A 17,828-nucleotide genomic window follows, 5' to 3' on the forward strand; every position below is an offset into this window, starting at 1 on the left:
GAGTATATGATTGGACAGTTTAAATTATTTTTGAGAGAATATTCAATAAAACAGTAAAAATAGCTGTTTCTGGGAAAGGAAAATGGGTAATTAGGGCTACAGCTGGAAAAAAGTAACATTTTACGTCTAGTTTTTTTTTGTTTTTGTTTTTTTTACAAATAACCTATATGTATTAGTTTTCAAAAGATTTAAAAATTAAAAATACTAGATTGTCAGCGTCTGAAGTGATAAAATACTTTATGCTGATGCCTTCCTCAGTAACAGACATTCAAAACTACAGTCAGCCCTCAGTGTTCATGTGGTCTGAATCCAACCACAGATAGAAAATATTTGAAAAAACATTTTTTTTGGTGGGGCACAGTGGCTCACACCTGTCATCCTAGCACTTTGGGAGGCTGAGGTGGGAGGACTGCTTGAGCCCAGGAGGTTGAGGCTGCAATAAGCTGTGACTGTGCCTCTGCACTCTAGCCTGGTGACAGAGTGAGACCCTGTCTCAAATAAACAAAACAATGTTTAAAACACACACACACGGTATAACAGCTATTTATGCAGCATTTACGTTGTGCTAGGTATCCGTAACCTGGAGATGATTTAAAGGGTAAGGAAAGATGTGTGCAGGTTCTATGCAAATATACCACTGTATAGCAGGGACTTGAGCATCTGTGAATTTTGCATCCTCGGGGGCGGGGGGGGGTCCTGGAACCAATCTCCCTTGGATACCAAGGGACAACTGCACTTCACTGACCTTGTTGAAAGCAACTGACATCACACACACCAATGAGTGCATGTAAAAGCAGTAAAATTGGAATAGGTTCTGTGGCTAGGGGAAGCTCAACGGTACTTTGTCAGCTGTGATGCTGCTCTACAGTGATGGGGGATGCTACCACTGGGGAAACTGAAGGGCACACAGGCCTCCCTGTACGTTCTGTTGCAACTTTCTCTGAGTCTGTAATTATTTCTAAATAAAAGGCTAAAACAAAACCACAACTATGCCACGTAAAGGCTCACATGTAAATCTATGTTCTAACTATGGTGCTGCTCTAATCCCCCCAATCTGAGTCATGCCTTTCCTTGCCTATTTCCCCATCTATAATTGAGGGCGGGCGACAGCCTTCCAGAGTAAATTAAGTCACAGAGGGAATCCTGAGAGGTGAGCAGTAGAAAGAAGACTTCTGTCAAATTCTTTCTGAGCCTAAAATAAAAACAAAGACAACACACATCCAAGTCTTTGCCGGCTTTCCTTGGGTCCCTGGCGGGGCCACAGGCTTCAGGCAGCACCTGGCTTCAGGTTCCATCCCAATCCCTGCAGAATGGGAAGAAGCCATCCGTGAGCATGAGCAGAGGGTGGGAGTCAGTGGTCTGCAAGAGAAGTGGCGCTTGCTCATGCTAGACGCCTGGCCTGGTGGTTTGGGTACATTGGCAACCAAACCGCCTACCTGTGTGTTCTAGTCCACAGGGAGGTGCAGGCAGGTTCTAGGATCCAGGGTTGCAAGATCAGGCACACTTTGGGGCTGACATAGGAGACTGTCTGACATAAACACATTTCAAGTCCTCAGCTGTGTGTGACTTCATTTACCAGTCCCTTCTTTTGCTTTCTTGGCGTTCTTGAAGTCACACTCAGTGTCTACAAGAGCAGTGGAGACAGCTGCAGATCTGTGTTTAGACCTGATGAGCAAGTCCATGAAACAAACACAAAGCCCAGACACTGAAACCATAGCATTAACACCAAAAAGCCGGCCGGGTGCGGTAGCTCACACCTGTAATCCCAGCACTTTGGGAGGCTGAGGCAGGTGGATCGAGACCAGCCTGGCCAACATGGTGAAACCCCATCTCTACTAAAAATACAAAACCTAGCCAGGCGTGGTGATGCATGCCTGTACTCCCAACTCCTTGGGAGGCTGAGGCAGGAGAATCGCTAGAACCCAGGAGGCAGAGGCTGCAGTGAGCCGAGATCACGCCACTGTACTCCAGCCTGGGTAACAGAGTGAGACTCTGTCTCTAAAGAAAAAAACCCACCAAAAAGCCAAAACAAAAATAAGCCTCCCCTCCATGGTTTTTAGAGCCTCCTCTGATAAAGGAAACACACAGCGTGTTAGCTAGTATCTTTTATTGTCAGAACTTCTGTGAGCCAACAAACAGTTTTGCATGGTTGTACACAAAGGGACAAGGCAAATTTCTTTTTTCGTGTGGGTAGACTTAGTTGGCCCAAGTCCTTAAAACTTTTCCATATAAAAATAAAAAGTCCAAAACCAGATTATTTTTCTTCTGGTCATAAATGCTGATTTATTTACAGGTGCCTTGTTCAGACCACCATTATAAACTTGGGATAAAATATGTGTGTATTAAAGCCTCAGCATTTAATGTCAGGGTCCTTTAAAGATTCACTCAAGTGTTAAGACGTTTCTGGAATGCAGCGTCTCTCCCCCATAGTCAACATGGTTATTATATCTGTAATCTATCCAGAATGATACAAGCTAACCTTCCAAGTAACACTTTGTTTTTAACTTAAATCTTCTTTTAGATATGAAAGACTCCAAAATGACTTCATTCTTGTTCTAAAACCAGCACTGGAGCCAGCTGTTGAAGAGTGGTTTATAAATACAGTTATCTTGTAGGCTGCTTATCTGTTTATAATACAGCAGACACAGATCGCAGACTTTGCTACATGTAAAACAAAATGGAGTCAACATGTGTTTTTGAAAATACAGCAAAGGTAGGAAAATCCAGGATTTGGGTTTGTTAATAAAACCACCTTATAAAGTAACAATTGAGACTATAGCTCTGCACTATTAAAATATACAGACAGTGTACACCATTGCACATCCTTTTTCCCTTTGCTTTTTAATGCTCATGAAACCATGATTAAAGTGTTGAGTTTATGAACACATGCACGAACAGGCAAGCACGTACACTTAAAAGATGAAACAAAAAAGTTGATTCATGTCATTCCATGAGAAAGGCTGCCCGCAGCACTCCAGCTCAAACACACTGTCCCCTCGAGCTCTCTATCCCCCTTCCCACTCCCTCACCTTCCCTCAGATTCGGGGAAATCAGGTTGGGAGGTTAGTGCATCATTGACAGAGAATGCCCCCCTTCCACGCTCTGTTAAGTCTCCCCCAGAAGAGGGGAAGGCAGTTCCCTTCAGTAGCACAGTTACGGTCGATTAGTGTTGGTTCCACAAGTTAAGGCACTTCCGGCTGCTTTGGTGGCAGCGTGGTTCCTCCCCTCCTTTTTTAAGGCATGTGTCCTCTAAGAGTAGTAAAGCTTTGGAAACTGTGCAGACTGTTAAAGTTGACAGCTTAATACAGGATCAGTGAAGTCGGCAGGCAAAAGGATCCTCGGAGACACCTCCCTTAGACCAGAAGCTTCCAGAAAGCCTGGGCAGCTCTGTGTTTTGGCTGGGCATGGCACACTGGAGCCAGCCTAGGCCAGAGGGTGGTGCGTTCAGGTAGCAAAGACAGGTGGGCTCTGTCCCGCCCTCACCTGGAGCTGCCCTGGCTGCTGGCGGAGCGTGTCGTGCTGTAGCGCTTCTTCACGATCATGCTGATGTAGGCTTTCATGAGCTTGGCCACATCCACCACCTGCCCAGGGGGAAGCAGAACCGACACAGTGTCACAAGTCTCCCCCAGGCAAAGGGCCCTGCCTAATAATCCAGACATTCCCTGGGCACCCTCCCGTAGCTTTCCGTGCTAATCGACGGATCCCATTTTGCAGGAAGCCAGAAGTTTAACCACTTTCACCTTCCTCATCAGGGAAAGGTGGAATCTCAGCTTTTCCAAATACAATGTGCACCACCTGGTGGCACAAACGTGCCAACTTGGCTTGATGGAAACTGTCAGACTTTGCACATTAAAATCCAGAACTAACCGAGGACGCTGAAGTTACTCGGTGTCAACAGTGCTGGGATTACTATCCCCGCTTAAAATAAATGTGAAATGACAGAGTCCACAATTACAGCCTTTAAAGACGGGATCATCTAATTCTAGTCAACTCCTTAGGAAGCAGCTGAAGAAACAAGATAACTGAGGCCCCAGGGGCTGGGAGAGCTGCCAGCTCCCCAGACGCCAGGCCAGCTTCTGCTCCACACCAGCCACCTCCTCCAGCTGGGATCTCCATTAGCTCCCTCCCATGATGTCCCCGTCATTGCCACCCCTTCTCACAGCTGGCCTGGATCCCTGTGCAGGCATCATAACCGGCTTCCATATCCCTGTTTGCTCTCTTCCCTTCCAGTCCCACCCCAGAGATCACTGTCTGTAAATTCACTGTTATGCCATGCACAATCAAAGATCCCACAGTGGTTCCTTGTTGTCTACTGGATCTCACCAAATCCTGCAGCCTGGCACCTGGGACCCTTGAGTCAAGGGCTCTCCACCCTCTTCCCTCTCACTGCACGACTCCCCATCAGCCTAGGGAACCTACAATGCCACATCCTCCAAGCACCTGGAACGCCCTCCTCATTGCCTCTCCATTCCAAACCAGGCAGCAGGTGATTCCTCTCCACTCACCACGTTGACTTGCTAGCTGTTCCCTTTGTGGAAGCCTCAATAAGCTTCTTGTATTATATTTTTTAAACTTGGAGGCTGGTAGCACATATATTTAGAGGCCTTTTAGTGTGTGTGGTTTCACAATCCAGAATGAGCTGCACCCAGGATGGTCATGCTCCCGGCTCCCTCCTGGTCTCAAGAGGCCACCAGAGCCGAGTCTCACAGCTGTGACACCGCTATAATTGCTAACTAATTTTCATAAGGTTTTGTTGCAAATAATATACTTTTTCAGGGATATCTATGTCACTTCCCTTTCTCTGCCTTTCCTCCAAGGGTAAGACTCCTTGACAAAATGGAACCAAATTCCTCTGTTGCAAAAGTATACAAAAAAAATATGGTGATCTCAGATTTTGGCCTGCAGGGAACCGGCAGCTGGAAAGGGACCACCACACTGTATTTTCGTGTTTTGAAGAAAAATATTCAAAGAAAATGACCTGGTCAAAGGCATGAGAAAATGGGGTCTTGTTTTTCTGTTTTATCAAGACCATGAATGAAAAGATGAACTCGCTTTGCCTCTTACCTCACTGGTTTCAAAGAGCAGCTCCCTCTCATCGACCACGATCTTATACGTATTCGCCAGGGGTGCCCCAAAAGACAGGATGTGTTCATACTGGAAGACTTCCAGTGGTCTTCCCTCTCCACGCTTGTAGACGGAGACGGCATCCGCGCTGACACCCAACCAGAGTTCCTGAGGGAAGCCACCTTCCTTGCACTGGTGGGCAAGAGTCAACAGAAGAGTTAAGTCACGAAGTGGTTGGCAACAGAAAGCATCTAAACCATAAGACAGGCTTTGAGTGAAGTCCTCTGTGCAGAAGATTAAATATATTCGATGTGCATGCATGCATGGAGGGGCCTGAAATATGAAAAATGGCACCTCTCTGGCTATCTTGATTTCTAACTAGTTAATCTCACGCTTTTGGGAAAACCTCACTAACTGGCAGAGTCTAACATCTTGCTTTGACTCTCCACTTCTCAGCATTATTCTACTAGCTGTTTGGATTAGCTACGTGGAAGTGGCCTGGAAACGTACATGCTTGGCCGGGGGACTTAAGGAAGCTTCCCTGCAACCCAAGCCAAGTCTACTCTTGTATTAATATCTCCAGTTCTGCCTCCAATCCTCTTTGCGGATGGTTAGTCTTCAAATACAAAATCTAGGATCACAGAGGAAAATTCTCCAAATCACGCATGCTGAGCAGTTCTGGCTCCTCTTCACAAGGAGCAGCAATGGCCTTCCATATGCAGAGTGGGAACAGGGACTTTACCAGTTTAACTGTAGACTTTGCTGTACAGATTGGTGGAAGAAAATAAGAGCCCATATGAAGGGGCTAACAACACAGGGCTGATCCAAACCTGGACAAGCAGGAGGGCTATAAATTGGAGACGCTGAAAAGAGTCTCTAGTTTATATCCCTAATAACCAGACATTCTCTGCATCCTCCATGTAAAAGCCAGTAGCTTTCTTTCTTTTTTCTCTTTTTTTTGACGGAGTCTCACTCTGTCGCCCAGGCTGGAGTGCAGTGGCGTGATCCTGGCTCACTGCAACCTCCACCTCCTGAGTTCAAGCGATTCTCCTGTCTCAGCCTCTCGAGTAGCTGGGATTACAGGTGCATGCCACCACGCCCAGCTAATTTTTTGCATTTTTTGTAAAGATGGGGTTTCACCGTGTTAGCCAGGATGGTCTCGATCTCCTGCCCTCATGATCCGCCCGCCTTGGCCTCCCAAAGCGCTGGGATTACAGGCATGAGCCACCGCGCCCGGCCAAGCCAGTAGCTTTCTATGCTAATCCACAGCTCACGTTTTGCAGGAAGCCAAGAGTTTCACTGCTATTATCTATTCCTTGTCAGGGAGAAATGGAATTATGGCTTTGTACAAAGCACCTCATTTTTTTATACTTAAAAACAGGCATAATTGAACCAACCAAACCAATCAAAAACATCACCTAATGAAAAGCCACCCATGGATTCTAGAATTTATAATATTTAGAATTTTATACAGCCTCAATATAAAGTCATCAGATATATGCTGAATTACTGTGATCATAAAAAATGGAAGCTAATCTAGACGACGAGCTGGCACACTTATCTGTTAAGGGCTGCATAGTAAAGATTTTTAGACTTTGTGGATCACATGGTCTCTGTCACAACTACTCAACTCTACAAAAACAGCCAGAGAATATATCTAAAGGAATGAGCTTGGCTGTGTTCCAATAAAACTTTATTTAGAAAAAAGGAGGCAGGCAAGATCTGACCCACAGACCAGTTTGCCAAACTCTCATCTAGACAATTAGATTTCTTTTCAATAAGTGGTCTACTTAAAAAAAAAAAATCAGTAATGGGTTGATGCTAATGGCTAAATTCCATTATGAGATAGACATTCCTTTCAAACAGATGGCTGTAAAGAAAAAACAAAAAAGTAAAATGCAAGTATATCCAAAGTTTCTAATTTGTATATACAGCTATAACATTTTTTTAAATGTAGATTTTTATCAGTGTTTAAAAAATTAGATCTATAGCTTCCCTAAGGAAGGGTAGAAGAATAGATGACATCTTAATTTTGCATTCATTCCTAATATTACAGATGCATTTACTACACAGGAGAAGAGAAACTGTGAGGAGAAGGGAGGTGTTAATGGTACAATTTGGGGGGCTCGAATAAAAGAGGTTGAGAGAGCAAAATGCTCCATCTTGTCTTCTCTCCACACGAACTTGGCCGTGATCCATGTTCTCAGATGCCGGCACCCAGCCCACCCCAACACACGGCCGCCAGTTCTCACCTCCACATCAAACAGCGTGGAGCCATAGCCAGGCCACTCCTTGATCAAGGCCATGTATTTGGCCATGGCCTGTTCCTGGTTCATTCCCTGAAATTTCTTCCACTTGTCAATGATACTGGCTCGAGCAGAGGAGACTTCTTCCTTAATCCACATGTCCAGCATCTGCTCCTCCTCGACCTTCTGCCGGACCACGGATCCTGTCCGGAAGCTCCGCCTCAGGGTCCCTTCTAGGAAGCTCGTCCGCCTCTTCTCCAGCCGTTCACAAGGGGTGAAGGTTTTGGTGGACTGGCTGATGCGGGCCTTGAGTCTCTGTAGGGAATAAACCTCTTCCAGAGGTGGGACGGCAGCGTGCAGAGTATAATCCCCCTGCAGATACTGGAGTCGCAGGGCAGCAAGAACCTGGAGGTTTTCTTCCGGGGCTGGATGGTGGCCATGGATAACCGCTTCGTGGGCCTGAAAGGAGACAGTCAACAGCTTTCCAGTCAACGCACTGCCATGCCATGGGATGCCCACGTCGCTTGCTCCCTCACTTCATGAGGGTTTCTCTCAACCTCACCTTCCCTGACTGCCCTGGTTAAAACTGTACCCTCACCCCTGCTCACTGCTTTAAATTTAATTTTCTCCCTAGCACAGATATCATCTAACACACGCCACATATTTTATTCCTTGTGGTCTCTCTCCTGTCAACTAGAACAGTCCCTGGAACGGAGGTTCAAATAAAATGTGTAGCAGGTTTCATTCTACAAACGAATGAAAGAGCAGCTGGCCTTGTCTTTGCTGGGAAATCCACAGGTGTGCCTCATTTCTAAGGAGTACCAGTTAACTTACAAGGCTAAGTATTAACAGGTTTCACCCTTGCTTGCCGGCAAAGAAATCTGTTTCTAACTATTCCCTTTACCTGTTCAAACATAAATGCAAACTCCACACTGTCTTTTGGCACGTTGTCTGTGTCCAGGAAGCAGTAAAGTTTGAAGTAGAATTTCCATGGCAGGTCCCCAACCTCGGATGTGGCAGCCAGCCTACAGAGAGGAGTCAAGAGAGGCTCAGAATATGAACGAGAAGGGCCTTCAGTGACCCGCAGGGACCTGACTTTACATGGTGTATTCTAAGGACACAGACATTCTGTCCGGGCCCAGAAAACAGTGGATAGAGATGGGGATAGAGGAATAAACAGAGTGAAAAAACATACTTTCATCCTGATTTTGCTTTAAGAAAACAAACAGGCAGCCCCTAGTTTAACCAGCTAACAAGTGTTTTCAGAGAGCCGCATTCGAATTAGTACCAGCTAAGCATTATGCTGAGTCCACGGGAAGAAAAGAAACAAAAGCCTGTTTCTTTATTACCTTTACCAAGCCTCAGATACATTATAACATTTATAAAAATTGATGTGAATACTCTTGTATGAGGGCTGTGTTTATACTAAGCAGGAATACCTTCTGCGCTACTTCGAGGATATGAAGTCACAGATCAAATAGTGTAGGTCTACAGGCCAGGTGCAGTGGCTCACGCCTGTAATCCCAGCACTTTGGGAGGCCCAGGTGGGCGGATCACCTGAGGTCAGGAGTTTGGGACTAGCCTGACCAACATGGCCAAACCCCATCTGTACTAAAAATACAAAAATTAGCTGGGCGTGGTAGTACATGCCTGTAATCCCAGCTACTGGGGAGTCTGAGGCAGGAGAACTGCTTGAACCCAGAAGGCAGAAGTTGCAGTGAGCCAAGGTTGCACCACTGCACTTCAGCCTGGGCAACAGAGCAAGACTCCATCTCAAAAAAAAAAAAAAAAAAAAGGTGCATTTTCTATTGTAGACATAACACATAAAGAGTTTATAAGCTGGCTTCAGTCAATCAGCCCAATTTCAAAGCTAACGACAACTGGAAACCTAAAAAATCAAGAAATACCCAGACGGGTCCAACATGGAACTGAGAAAAGGAATGGGGTAAAAAACCACTGACAAGTTACATCACGTAAGACCGTGGCTTTATCTAGGAATCGAGAAAAATAGCGGATATGCAAAGTTAAACAGGCATCAACACAGGTAAAGTAAAACTAACTCCAATACACCGTGAAGCCAAAAATGGAATGGGAAGCTCAAACCCTGAACCCTGCTCTGCAATTTCTCTTATTTGCTCTTCTGACACAGTAGGGAAAAGGAACCTACTTTTCAAACTTGGCTAAGACATCAGCTACAACGGTTCGACTTTCAATGGCTTTGTCGACGTGGCCGTTGTATTCAAACAAAGCAAACATGTTCCTGCTGTCCTCCATGGCCAGGCCTCGGATCAGCTTCTCCACCACCTGGAAGACACACCAGGGGGACTTCAGTTCCACAGGCTGCGGCCCCAACACGTGTTCCCAGAACGTGCCATCACCTGATCCCAGAGGGAGCTGCTGGCACAAGGGCGTCTCCAGCCTCCTAAAAATGTTACCCATGTGGTCATCCCAGAATTTCAAAAGTACTATTTTCCCTTTGTTCTCTTGAGATTAGGTTTATCTCTTTCTTGCTGAAAATAACTCAGGGTATTTTGCGCATCAGTAGAGGCAGATGCTGGGCTGATTTCTTGCAAACCTATATTAACAGGAAAAGCGGGTGAAAAGCTACAGTCCTGTCTTTTAGCTGATAAATTTATGAACTCTAAGGAACAACAGAGACTCCAGATGACGTTTTGTTTTTTTTTTCCATAAGAAGCCTTGGGGGTGGGGGTCGGTGGGGTGGTTATTGGATTACCACCCTTTTGGCCAATTGGTTTTATAATAGTAAGTTCAAATTTTAAAAAGAAAATGTGTTCATCTGATATTCATCTAGCTAGTCACGTGGCAAACAGAAACACTTTGTTGCAGAAGCACTGCAATAAACCCTCATCAAAGTGGCTGGACCTGAGCCAGGTCTGCAGCTCTGCTAGACACTCAGCTGCTCCTCAGCAAGATTATGTCTCAGGTACTTTGAGTTTATCTCTGTGTTTCCACTCAATATATATATTTTTATCTCTATATTCGTGTGGTTGCTTCTGGGTTACATGCATTTCCTTAGTACTGAGCAGCTGTACTAAGCAAATTGCAACTGTGCAGGACAGCCACTCTAACGCTGCACAATGTTCCTGACGCAGGTGTATCTGCAGCAAGGCATCTAACAGAATAAGCAGCAGCTGCCTCTCCTCACCTCCCCAGCGGTGGTGTGGGAGTTGATGGTGATCTTGCAGGAGCCGCCGCCATGGCAATAGACCGTGGATGTCATTTCCTGCCTGTGGATCAGAGCTTCTATTTCATCTCGGGAAGGCACAAACTCTCGGCATTTGGTTTTCTTAAGAGATTCGTAAGTGAAGAGAGCGTATTTTTCCATCTCGGTTCCTGGAAACTGTTCCCGTATCCTAGGAGACAAACACTAACTGTTAATTTTTAGACTGATGGGGGCTGGCTGCTGGGAGGAACTAGGCTGTGCCAAGGTTCTGTAGACCAAAGCGGTGAATGGTCCCCCGCTGGTGAATGGAGCAAGCACCAGTGACTTCTTGGCAAGGGCCCGCTTCATTTTGTGCAGTTCAATTTAAATACAAAAAACCCCTAAAGAGCCAATGTCTCACTGGGAGCAACTGTGCTGCCAACTCACCTCTGCAGCGTTGTTAATACTTGAAAGAGTCATGCCTCATCCTATCATGTGAAAATTCTTGGCCGGGCGCCGTGGCTCACGCCTGTAATCCCAGCACTTTGGGAGGCCGAGGCGGGTGGATCACCTGAGGTCAGGAGTTCGAGACCAGCCTGGCCAACACGGTGAAACCCCATCTCTACTAAAAGTACAAAAAATTAGCCAGGCGTTGTGGCGGGCGCCTGTAATCTCAGCTACTCGGGAGGCTAAGGCAGGAGAATCGCTTGAACCCAGGAGGCAGATGTTGCAGTGAGCCGAGATCATGCCATTGCACTCTAGCCTGGGCAACAAGAGCAAAACTCTGTCTCAAAAAAAGAAAAGAAACTTCTTTTTCTATAGCTAATCAAAATCTCAATCAGATTGTTTCTATCTCTTTGATCTGGAACAAATATCCAAGTTTTTTTTTTTTTTAAATATAGAGTAGTGCTAATTAATTGATCCAATGTCCTACACATTAGGACATTACACCAACGGTGACTTGGTCCCTGAAATAACCTTGTGTGACTTAAAAAGGATGGCAGCATTCTCTAAGCTTGCTCAGGCAACCCATAAGTCTGACCCAGAGGTCCCTGTCCTACTAGAGGTGTCTTCTGTTCAAAAGCCTCTTTATCTGAACGAGAACCCAGTGCCCCACCTGTGTAAGCAGCTCTGCCCAGCTCATCTCCCGTGCCCCCATGCTTTACCTTTTCAGATGGAACTTGAGATACTTGAGAATCCCTCGACTCGGCAGGAAGGTGCAGCTCAGGCATGTCAGGATCTGCCAGCTGTACAGGTTGCCCACACTGCCGGGGTGGGGCACTTTGTTGGTCTGTTTGATAAGCTGGCAGTACAGCTCGTCCCGCAGAGGTCGCAGGTCATGCCCTGTCTGTAGGATGCCCTGGATTATTGGAATCGGGTCAGACATGGACTCCAGTTGCTGCAGGGAATTGAATATCTTGATGGCCTCATCCTGAAGGGTGGTATAGCCTTTGTCTTTGAGCACTAGGACAAACAAAACAAACACGGAACTCATCTGAGGGGTTCAGAATAGGGCATGAGCATAATCGGAGCAGTAGTCAAGACAAAGGAATAAATGAGGAGGACGGATGCAATGCCCACCACACTCCCTATACATCTCAATCAGCTGAACACAGATCTAAAAGCACAGAGGTGGGTAAGTTGACACTGTTTTGTTATCTAATTGAACTTCTTACCACATAAAATGCTTACTTAAAAGGTAATCTGTTGCTGAACAAAATCCTTTTTTGGAATGCAAAATTACTTAGGATCTGGTTGTCTGGCTACTCGGCCAGGTGCAATGGCTCACACCTGTAATCTCAGCACTTTGGGAGGCCGAGGCAGGTGGGTCACTTCAGGCCAGGAGTTCAAGACCAGCCTGGGCAATATGGCGAAACCCTGTCTCTATTAAAAATTCAAAAATTAGCTGGATGTGGTGGCGGGTGCCTGTAATCCCGGTTACTTAGGAGGCTGAGGCATGAGAACGACCTTAACCTGGGAGGCAGATGTTGCAGTGAACCAAGATTGCACCACTGCACCCCAGCCTGGGTGACAGAGTAAGACTCTGTCTCAAAAAACAAAAACAAAACAAAAGGCTACTCTCAGTTCATGGGGAGAGCTGGCATTTTCTGATTCCTTTAAATCTCTTCTTTTACTACAGCAATCAATCTTAGCATTACTACAACCACACTCTAGAAGTCTTGCTTTAATAATGAATCTAAGTATATTTCATCTTTTCCTTCCAATTCACGACGAATAAGGGAGTCTTTGAGATAAAAACAAATGCTTCTGTGTTAAGCTAAAGAGTTAGCAGGGCAAGTGGAATCACGGTCTCTGAGGAGTCGGGGTGGAGCTCTGGACTTACAGTTGAGATTTATGTCCCCGTACGGAAGGGGCAGGAGCGGGGAGTGCAAGGGGTGATGGGTGTATCGAAGGATCGGGTTCCGCTTGTAAATCTGTTCCACCACATCCGAGTTCAGGCAGTTCTCCTAAAAATCAAGCAAGCAAGCTTATTGTAAGAAACCTGTATTTTCCTACATATATTTTTCAAGACTCTCAAATATCCATAAACCTAGTGGGGCAAAGATGGTGGAAATCCAGTGTTAGGTGGTTTCATGGACGAAGATACCCATAATCTGTGTTTGAAGACAAGTCACAAAAATACATTCTTACAGCTCATTTCTTAGTTTCTCGTGCGTGTACTTCCCCATGTGATTTTAAATTTTCTCCCCTGGAGATTACATACATTTAAAAAATTTCATCTCGGCAGGGCACGGTGGCTCACACCTGTAATCCCCGCATTTTGGGAGGCTGACGCAGGTGTATCGTGAGGTCAGCAGTTCGAGACCAGCCTGACCAACATGGTGAAACCCTGTCTCCACTAAAAATATGAAAATTAGCCGGGTGTGGTGGCTGAGTAGCTGTAATCTCAGCTACTCATGAGGCTGAGGCAGGATAATTGCTTGAACCCGGGAGGCGGAGCTTGCAGTGAGCCAAGATCATGCCATGGCACTCCAGCCTGGCTGACAGAGCGAGACTCCGTCTCAAAAAAAAATTTAGGCTGGGCGCAGTGGCTCATGCCTGTGTATTTTGAGAGCCAAAGGCAGGAGGATCACTTGGGCCCAGGAGTTTGACACCAGCCTGGGCAACATAGTGAGGCCCTGTCTCTATAAAAAATAAGAGAGCAAAATAAAAAAAATTAATCTGATCTTCTGTTATTGATTTAGCTATCAGTAGCTAAATCATGTTATTTTTATCTATAGTTCATTTCATAAACACATTTTGCTAGTTCTTGAATTGCTGTTTCTATTCTCTCTATACCTGAAAACTACACACATTAATATATTCTTGGGGAGACTGTCCTTCCATGTGCCACCCTTGAAACCTAAGAAAGTCTTCCACGGAATTTCATCATCATGTACTTATGCTCCTAAAATGGTCATCTGGATATGAAAAAAACAAAGTTACTTTTAGAACCTTAAATAAACAGAAAAGTTGGAGGAGAGGTAATGAATCATTCTATCATGGTAATTTCATTTCCACTATAAAACTTTTTCAGTAATACCCAATTGAAGGCCACAAAAAATTTTTTAATTACTTAAATAATTTATATGGACTGATTTAGGGTAACTTGACTCATTTCTTAAGCATGGCTTCGTATTTGAAAAAGTATATTTACTCTTTTAATGTCTAAATTCAAATTGATTCAAACAATTTTATGGACTTATGTAGGGTAACTTGACTTTTTTTTTTTTTTTTTGAGACGGAGTCTTGCTCTGTCGCCCAGGCTGGAGTGCAGTGGCGCTATCTTGGCTCAGTGCAAGCTCCGCCTCCCAGGTTCACACCATTCTCCTGCCTCAGCCTCCGGAGTAGCTGGGACTACAGGCACCCACCACCACGCCCGGCTAATTTTTTGTATTTTTAGTAGAGACGGGGTTTCACCGTGTTAGCCAGGATGGTCTCAATCTCCTGACTTCGTGATCCGCCCACCTCGGCCTCCCAAAGTGCTGGGATTACAGGCGTGAGCCACCGCGCCCGGCCGACTTATTTCTGAAGAAGCATGGCTTCATATTTGAAAAATCATATTTACTCTTTTTTTTTTTTTGGAGACAGAGTTTCGCTCTGGTTGCCCAGGCTGGAGTGCAATGGCGTGATCTCGGCTCACTGCAATCTCCGCATCCCGGGTTCAAGTGAGTCTCCTGCCTCAGCCTCCCGAGTAGCTGGGACTACAGGCACCTGCCACCATGCCCAGCTAACTTTTGTATTTTTACAAGAGACAGGGTTTCATCATGTTGGCCAGGCTGGTCTCAACTCCTGACCTCAGGTGATCCACCCGCCTCAGCCTCCCAAAGTGCTCAGATTACAGGCATGAGCCACCATGCCCAGCTGAAAAATCGTATGTACTCTTTTAATGTCTGAATTCAAACCGAAGAATACAAAAACAGATAAGTTCCAGCATTGAAGACTGAGTGTGGCTGATACATGATAGTTTTACTCCTTTCAGAAGAAATCTTCAAAAAATAAATTTTTTAAGGCTAAAAATGAAATTATGTGTAGCCGGTCCCCTGGGTTGCATGGAAAGCAACCTGAATCTGGTTCCAACTGGGCTGGGTGTGGTGGCTCAAGGCCAGTCCCAGTGGCTCATGCCTGTAATCTCAGCACTTTGGGAGGCTGAGGTAGGCAGATCACCTGAGGTCAGGAGTTGGAGTCTAGCCTGGCCAACATGGTGAAACCCCATCTCTACTAAAAATACAAAAATTAGCTGGGCGTGGTAGTGGGTGCTTGTAATCTCAGCTACTCAGGAGGCTGAGGCAGGAGAATTGCTTGAACCCGGGAGGCGGAGGTTGCAGTGAGCCGAGATTGCACCACCGCACTCCAGCCTGGGTGACAAGCAAGACTCCATCCTCTGTCTCAAAAGAAACAAATAAAAAACAACTGGCTTGCCAGAATCTGGTTCCAAACAGCCAGAGAACGTATCACTTTGGAATCAGGAAGCCAATTTGATTTTGATGGAAAATTATCTACCACTGATGGATTAGATCCTCTCCTACCTCCACAAAAACTGAGTTCATTCTTGGATCTGGTTAGCTAATTTCCTTTGCCGTCCATCAGTAAAATACCTGCCTCACCATCATTCTAGCACCTTCTCTGTCACAGCCCCAGCTCTGTCCCTTGCCCTGGGGAATCTGCCTGCAGGACTGCTTGGAGGGCCAGCAGTCTCCCTTGACTTGGTTCTGCACCCGGGACTGACCGGCTACGTGGGCAGTGCAACCAGAACATTCCCCGTCAGCGTTCCATTTCCGGAAAGTGAGGGTAAAAATCCCCGCTCAGGGCTGCCATGCAACCATTCATTCCTTCATCTCACATACATTTACTGAGCCACTACCCGTACTTATAAACAGGAATTTGTAATGTAACATGCTCGGTGTTAATATAGAGACTCAGGAGCTTCTGGAAGTTTGCACGTGCCTGAGAGGGATGCCAAGTGTTCTTCTAGACCACCCTGGGCTCCTTGGGAATTCACTCGTGTGGTCTGGAAACTGTACAGTGACAGTGGAACTAGCCGGTTACTCCTAGAAGGTCCCCAACTGAGGCTGAGGGGGAACCTGACGCAAGGCAGGTGGTCCCCCACGCAGGTCACCACATCCCCATGAGCAGGGAGCCCCACAGTGCAAGCTGCAGACCTCATCCTTCTGCCCACAGAACCCAACAGGTGGGATCGGGTGACTCAGCGAAAATGTCTAACACTTCCCTAGAGACAAAACATTTTCGGTCTAAAGTTTCTCATTTAGATTCCCGAAAGCAGGGTACTCAAACACAAACTTAACCAAGCGCTAGTTTTTTGGTGTTTTTTTTTTTTTTTTTGAGACGAAGTCTCACTCTGTCGCCTAGGCTGGGGTGCAGTGGAATGATCTCTGCTCACTGCAACCTCTGCCTCTGAGGTTCAAGCAAGTCTCCTGCCTCAGCCTCCTGTGTAGCTGGGATTACAGGAATGCGTCACTACACCCGGCTAATTTTTGTATTTTTAGTAGAGATACGGTTTCACCATGTTGGCCAGGTTGGTCTTGAACTCCTGACCTCAAGTGATCCACCTGCCTCAGCCTTCCAAAGTGCTGGCATTACAGGCGTGAGCCACCGTGCCGGCCAACCAAGCACGAGTTTTGATTACAGAATAAAAACTGAGCTTCACTAATGCTGAGGTCTTGGTGCTCTAAGGGTAGAATCTCTGAGCTATCATCACCCACCTTGATGGGCTTGTCTTGTCTTACCTTGATATCTTGAATCAGCTGCTGGGTGGGGGTGTCGATCGGGGCCTTGGTGTCAGTCACGTTTTGAATGGCACTGGACCACCGGGTGGCCTCGTTGAGCAGCTTGGTGTAGAGCCGGTAACAGTGCTTGCGCCCGTACACGGTGACGTTCCAGTAGCCTGCAATGGTAGGGGTGCCCAGCACACGCATGTCAACGCCAACCTCGGGGACTGAGGCAATGCCTGTGTCCTCTCTGACCTCAGTCCCTTTAATTATTCAATTCAATAGACACTGGCTTAATTCCTACATGTGTCCTGTCCTGCCCTGCACTAGGTATCTAGTGATGAAGAAAAAAAAGTGTCTCTTGCACTGTGATGTTTACAGCTGAGATGGGGAGATGAGTATTAGAACAATAAACCCATCATTAAATATATAAAGATAAATGATAACTGGCTCTGCAAGGTAAAAGGGTAAGTTAATGTCTCTTTTTGGGCTCTGGAACAGGAGTGAAAACTCTCTCTGATTTCTGACTTTCCTTCTTACTTCCTATTTCTTCCTTTCCTTTCTTTAGCCTCTCCCTTCAGAAGACAGCACTTGGCCTGGCAGTGTGTGAGTTCAGAGGCAAGCTGTCCGAACCGTCACCCAAACCTGACGTGAATGGAACAACTGTGTTAAACAGAAGCACAAGATCACAACCAGCAACAAAAATCAAAATAAGCCATCTTCTGGAAACACTTTTATAATACTACAAAAATTACAAGAAACCCTCTAAGTTACCTGTGTACTTTCTATGCTACTAGGCTAAGTTCATGGACAGTCAGGATTTATCTTTTACAGGTTGCATAGGACGCTCATCGTACAATGATGGAAAACAGCCTGGCCCACATGGCAAAACCTGGTCTCCACCAAAAAGTATAAAAATTAGCCCGGTGTGATGGTGCGTGCCTGTAGTCCTAGCTACTCCTCGGGAGGCTGAGGTGGGAGGATTGCTTGAGCACTGGAAGGCTGTAGCGAACCATGATTGCACCATTGCACTCCAGCCTGGGCAACAGTGTGAGACCCTGTCTCAAAAATAAGAATAAAAATTAAAAAGGATGAAAACAGAGTATATGAAAACCAAGCTTCCCG

The 17,828-nt window shown here is 45.9% G+C and overlaps 1 protein-coding gene across 1 annotated transcript in view; it reads right to left on the reverse strand.

Moving 5' to 3' along the window:
- Positions 1-2,092: 2,092 nt before the first annotated feature.
- MYO10 (myosin X) overlaps positions 2,093-17,828 on the reverse strand; it is a 270,607-nt gene continuing 254,871 nt past the window's right edge. Inside the window, exons 32-40 of the mRNA XM_055112175.3 lie at positions 16,722-16,879; positions 12,818-12,941; positions 11,640-11,937; positions 10,477-10,684; positions 9,478-9,614; positions 8,215-8,335; positions 7,317-7,769; positions 5,065-5,256; positions 2,093-3,581 (exon numbers count right to left, since the gene is read on the reverse strand). Coding sequence (XP_054968150.1) covers positions 3,480-3,581; positions 5,065-5,256; positions 7,317-7,769; positions 8,215-8,335; positions 9,478-9,614; positions 10,477-10,684; positions 11,640-11,937; positions 12,818-12,941; positions 16,722-16,879 — 1,793 coding nt within the window. The 3' untranslated portion in view covers positions 2,093-3,479. The remainder of the gene's footprint in view (positions 3,582-5,064; positions 5,257-7,316; positions 7,770-8,214; positions 8,336-9,477; positions 9,615-10,476; positions 10,685-11,639; positions 11,938-12,817; positions 12,942-16,721; positions 16,880-17,828) is intronic.

This window comes from Pan paniscus, chromosome 4, assembly GCF_029289425.2.
Source record: "Pan paniscus chromosome 4, NHGRI_mPanPan1-v2.0_pri, whole genome shotgun sequence".
Taxonomy (NCBI): domain Eukaryota; kingdom Metazoa; phylum Chordata; class Mammalia; order Primates; family Hominidae; genus Pan; species Pan paniscus.